The following is a 6,000-nucleotide window of genomic DNA, read 5'->3' as shown; positions in this document are numbered from 1 at the left end:
CAGCCATTTCATAGACTCAGGTATGTAGTTTAGTTGATGTAACCTAATACATATTTATGAATGCTTTGTTTTTTACGAACACACACAATATATATATATATATATATATATATATATATTATATTATATTATATTATATTATATTATATATATATATATATATATATATATATATATATTCAGTGGTTTTCCTTAAATATAATATTATTACCATATGTAACTTTAAAGATGGCTCCTACATCCTGTCCAACGCCCAAGATGATGAACACATTGGACAATTCTCAACGTATGGATTGACCAATCCAGCAGGGACTATGCAAATTCCTATACGTCCTGAGCCTGACCTGCGATATTTGATTGGACTAAGTTTTGTCTACACCCTTTACTCCTCTAGAACTATAAAGGCTTTGTAAGAAAAATATACGAGTAGACTTCTTTGGCGCTCAACATGGAAGAAAGCTCATAACCGATCCAGAGTCAGTTATTGTTCTTTCTCGCGTGCACACATGACATTATAATCTGAACACGGCAGTCAGACCTTAAGAGACCCATTGTAGTCTCACCTGAACACTGGCGTGACAAACATGGCAATGGAGGCGGCTCGTGTGCTTTATAATAGTGAGATCACAGACGTACATGCAGGCACCGTGCGATGCGCGTTACACAAGTCTGGAATGGTAGATTGAAAAAAGGTGATGAAGCTTTGACTTTAATATTGTCATAAGAAGCGTTGGCTTGAATTTGCAAAAAAGTACGAAAAGTGGATAATACAAGATTGGGAGCACTGAGATAAAAGTCAATAGACAGCTCTGATGGATGCAAACAAGGGAAAAAGGAGCTAACGGATTGAGAAATTTAAGGAATTGTCAAGAATGGTGGAGGAAGCCTGATGATACAGGGGGTGTTTCACAGCCAAAGGCGTTGCATACTTGACCAGGATCGATGGTGGTCTCAATGCTGAGCTATTTGTGAGTGTCCTACAAGACGAGTTACTTCATACACTCACGTACCGTGGGTATGAAAAGGACGACAGTGTTTCAGCATGACAAAGACCCGAAGAATACGTTGAGATTGACGAAGAAATGGTTCATTGACAATGAAGTAGAGTTGCTGGATTGATCTCTAGACTTCAACCCATTCGAACACTTGTGGGTTGAGTTGAAGAAAAAGCTGTATACGTACCCAGTGAACCGACCAATATGCACCAACATTGGGAACGTGTAGAAGAGACCTGGGATCAGATTTTGGTCGAAACACATGCTTGACACTGATTGAGAGCATGTCCAGAATGATTCAGGCATTGTTGAAAGCCAAAAGATGAATTTACGAAATAACAAATTAATACAAATTTTAATAAATAATTTTAGGAGCAAAACAGTAACAATACAGTGACATGACAAGAATCTGCATAACTAATCATATGCTAAATACTTGCAAGTCACATTTATGTATGAGATAGGCAAGATAATTGTCTATAAAATGAAGGTCATCTCATGCTCAAAGCTGACGTGAATGGTGAGATATGGAGCTATGTGGTTAGAGTAGTCGGATTATTTCAGATCATTATGTTTATTACTCGCATTCAATATTTATTTTCATCTATATTAAAAGTATGAGAAAAAATAAAAAATTACTGCAACAATTTTAAAGCTTCTAACATCCCAAGACAACAAAAGAACATTTTACAAATGATGATGAAAAGCAGACATGAAGTAAAGTTATTTATTAACATTTTTGTGTAGTTTGGATTCAAAAGATCTAAAAAGATTCATTCAAATTTTGAAAATTCTTAATTTTCAGATTTTTTTTTAATAAACGCAAAACAATCAACCTACATTGACTTATCATAAAATATAATGTGTTAGTAAAAAACTGGTTAAAGGCAAATATAAATGAACAAAGCTATGATAAAATAGTAATCTTAAACAACATTTTGGCTCAGATTTATTCTTCGCTTTCGTCCTTTGATGTTTACGAAAATGTGATTCGTACTTAAGACATTTCAGATATTCAGGAAATTAAATAGTTTTCTTATTAGAAATTTTTAATGTCCAGTTACAGCTGGCTTTTGATTAAAATACTTTCCGCATTTGGGCAAATAAAGTGGATTCTGCTCCGTTTTTTTAAGGTGATTAAAATAGTTCTCAAATTTTGGGCATGAAAATGTTTTCACCACTTGTGAGTTCTTAGATGTGTAAAATTCGGACTCTGGCTAAAAATATTTATCACATTCTTAAATAATCAAATCTTAGGTACACCGCGCGGGTAAGACAACTTAGCCGGAGAGATCAGGATCTTGTATAGAAATAGATATTGCATGGTCCCACAACAAACCTCTGAATAGCAGCCACCGAGATTCGATCCTCAGCAGTGTAACTTTCCGTTGATCTAATAGTGTGGAGAAAGCAAAAGTAGATTCCAATAGTTGATGACCACTACTAAAGAGGCAGAACGTCCCAAGCTTTTAATTAAACTCCCAAAATTCCAAAGAAAGATTGTCGAGTACTGAATCCAGTGTGTGTTTGTTTTGCAAACTTGCCCAACTGGAGTTTCGCCTAATCGGCTTCATCCAGGGAATGAGAACATCCTGAATTAAACCCAAAAGTAGATTCCAATACCTGATGACCACTAATAAAAGAGGCCAAGTGCCCCAAGCTTTTATTATAGTCCCAAAATTCCAAAGAATAAAAGATAATAAAAAATATTGTCCAATACTTAATCCAAGCTCTGTGTGTTTATTTTAGAAACTTGCCCAACTGGAGTTTCGCTTCATCCAGGGAATGGCGACATCCTGAATGAACCCTATCAATTTACAGCATTGAAATATATAACATCTGGAATCACTAAAAAATCTGACTTCTATTATGGGCATTACCCATACTAATGGTGTATGCACAAAAAAAGAATACAATTCAATGGCAAACTATATTTATGTATACACACGTAAAATGAAAAAACTCAAAAAGGAAAAAAAATTGAACAACGAATGCACAGTTTTGGAACCTGGAAACATTGTCATTCGCTTACAAAAATCCTTCATCTTCTCTAGGTTTTTTTTAGCTGCTCAGTGTATTTACCACTTTCTGAACATGAAAATGGTTTTTCCCCTGTGTGAGCTCTTTGATGTTTAATAAGATTTGATTTCCGATTAAAATTTTTTTTCCACCTTTTCGACATGAAGAGGACTTCACTTCCATGTGAATATTCTAATGTGTGAAAAGAGATGAATTAGAGGTAAAATGTGTACCAAAGTCTGAACATTAAGATGGCTTCATCCCTGTGTGAATCCGCTGATGTCTAATAAGATTTGATTTATTAAGCAAAGTTTTCCCACATTCTGAACATGAATACGGCTTTGCTCCGGTGTGAATTCTCTGATGTGTAACAAGGTTGCTTTTCTGGTTAAAACTTTTTCCACATTCTGTACATGAAAACGGCTTCTTCCCTGTGTGGATTCTCTGATGTACAAAGAGAGCCGATTTGCCGCTGAAACATTTCCCACAAATTTCACAAGGGAATGACTTTACCCCTGTGTGACTTTTCTTATGTGTAATAAGATTTGATTTCTGGTTAAAACATTTGTCACATTCTGAACATGAATATGGCTTCACCCCTGTGTGAACCCTCAGGTGTCGAACAAGATTTGATTTCGCACTAAAACGTTTATCACATTCTGAACATGAAAATGGCAATGCTCCTGTGTGAATATTCTGATGTTTATCAAAAGATGATTTAGAAGCAAAAAGTGTTCCACATTCTTTACAAGAAAATGGCTTCTCTCCTGTGTGAGTTCTCTGGTGTCTAAAAAGATGTGAATTCTCAGTAAAACATTTCCCACATTCTTCACAAGAAAATGGCTTTTCTCCTGTGTGGCTCTTCTTATGAGCAATAAGTTTAGATTTCCAGTGAAAACCTTTCCCACATTCTTCACAAGAAAGTGGCTTCTCTCCTGTGTGACTTTTCTTATGAGTAGTAAGTTTTGATTTCCAGCGAAAACATTTCCCACACTCTGAACATGAAAACGGCTTCTCCACTGTGTGAGATCTTTTATGTAGGACACCTTTTCTATGACGTTTATTTTTCTTCGCTTTCTGTGATGAAGTTGGGATCTGTTTGAAAGGATCAGATGATAGATCTTTGCTGTGAAGAGCTAGATTTGGGATTGTCACATACTCTTCACTTGTTTCTTGTTTGATACTACAATTTTTTTCTTTACAATCTATAGACATCCAATGTTCCTCGGAGCCACAGGAATCGTCATCTAACAAGAATAAAAATTATTTTATTAGTTATTAATATCATGGTCATTCCAGCCAAACTGAACCTTACCACAATGTTTTAAAATGATCAATTTTATAACTTTAACCTCAGTGATTAAAAGTGAAATGTACATATTTTGATGGTTATGCCATATATCGGGAAAACAATGTTTTTACGTGTTTTTGGGTCTGTACAGCATTACTGCAGTTACTAATGGCTCACATGGTTTGTTTTTTTGTTATTTCGAGCTGACTGTTTTGCAATTTAGGAGTTTGTAACTTCTGCACACTTCATCGAACAGTAAGTTTGAAAATTTTCTTTAATATAACATGTCTACTAAGTAACCGCAGTGACCTACAAACTTTTGCTGCACAAAACCCTTTAGTGAAAGTGAGGTTTGAAACATGCCATTAAACATAATTACATTGTTTATGGTTTTTGAAGCTGCTTTTATCCTTAAAAGGGGTGGTCCACTACACACCATAGTGGCCACACACACACATCGATGAAAAGCTCATAAAGAAGGCTTTTCTCAAATACCTTGTGTAGTCAATTGTGCCTCTGAGCGGCGCTAATGCGGTCCGCTCATCCCCATCACATGACCCCCGGGTTCTGTGACCTCTGAGATCCGGTGATATCAGGTCAACTTCCAGTTGACCTGACATCACCGAGCCGGGTCCCAGTCTTCCTGAGTGACTGGGATGTGGCAGGAGCACTTCAAGATTAAGAGGAAAGAGAGGCAGATTCAGGTCACAGTCCGGAGGCAGAATACCTAGGGAGTAGCAGATCGGAGCAATGAAACAAGGCAAAAAGGACAATCAAATGAGTTCAGAGGTGTGGCTGAAAAAGATCAATCCACACAGCACAGATAACTGAGGCCAAAGCACCACTGAATAAAATGCTAAGACTGGCAGTGCTCTGGGATAAACTACTCAGCTAAGTAGCTGAAAAATTATCTGGAATAGAAAACACCTGCAGAAAACACTGCACCTTCCAGTATGAGATTGGATGACTGAGCTGACACTTACAACACTGACAGCTCAGGATACCCCAGCTCAGTGCCTTTGATGGTCAGGTTCTGTCACATCATCGGTGCTCCCAGCCTACGAGAGCAGACATTCTTCCCAGCTCACTTTCCCTGCTTCTGCAGTCTCTGTCCGGCCCCATGGTCCCCTCTGTTGTTGGTCCCCACTACCTGTGTGTCAGGGGCGCCAACATTCTCCTGCTGCCTCCTCCTGTTTCACCCTGCCTGGTGCGTCCACTAGCTCAAGAGGCCAGCGCATGCGCAACAGGGCTCTCGGGAGCGCACTTAGGGCGTAGCTGCGCTGCTCTCCATTTTTTCTTAAAAGGTGCAGTATTTTTAAGGCATCCTACATTGGGAGGTGCGTGTTCAAGTATGGCCCATGCTAGTTGTCAGGTCCCCGTACTCTTACGCGCACTTTATATTGTTCTGTGACTGTCTCCATTATGCCCAGTAGTGTCCGCGAAGCCGCCAGTGTCCATCCTGTATTCTTGACATCTGCAAGCACCCTCTGCCTGCCTGTGACCACCAGTACTAATCTGCTCCAGTCTGCACCAGCTCCTGCCTGATCCACTCCGGTTTCTGGACATCGTCCTCTGGCACCAGCTGCTGAAGTATCAGGATCCTCCATGGCTGCCTCCTGACAGTTACTTATCGGCAATCTGTCTGCTTCAGCCTCCTAAAGTTGAGGTGAAGTCTCGGTAACTCCACTCCTCAGG

The 6,000-nt window shown here is 38.7% G+C and overlaps 1 protein-coding gene across 1 annotated transcript in view; it reads right to left on the bottom strand.

Annotated features, from left to right (window-relative positions):
- Window positions 1–1,821: 1,821 nt before the first annotated feature.
- Window positions 1,822–6,000, bottom strand: part of LOC142313160 (uncharacterized) — a 77,360-nt gene continuing 73,181 nt past the window's right edge. Inside the window, exon 10 of the mRNA XM_075352149.1 lies at window positions 1,822–4,261. Within this exon, the coding sequence (XP_075208264.1) occupies window positions 3,261–4,261 (1,001 nt within the window). The 3' untranslated portion in view covers window positions 1,822–3,260. The remainder of the gene's footprint in view (window positions 4,262–6,000) is intronic.

This window comes from Anomaloglossus baeobatrachus, chromosome 5 (genome assembly GCF_048569485.1).
Source record: "Anomaloglossus baeobatrachus isolate aAnoBae1 chromosome 5, aAnoBae1.hap1, whole genome shotgun sequence".
NCBI lineage: Eukaryota > Metazoa > Chordata > Amphibia > Anura > Aromobatidae > Anomaloglossus > Anomaloglossus baeobatrachus.
This window is presented reverse-complemented; position numbering and strand designations above follow the sequence as displayed.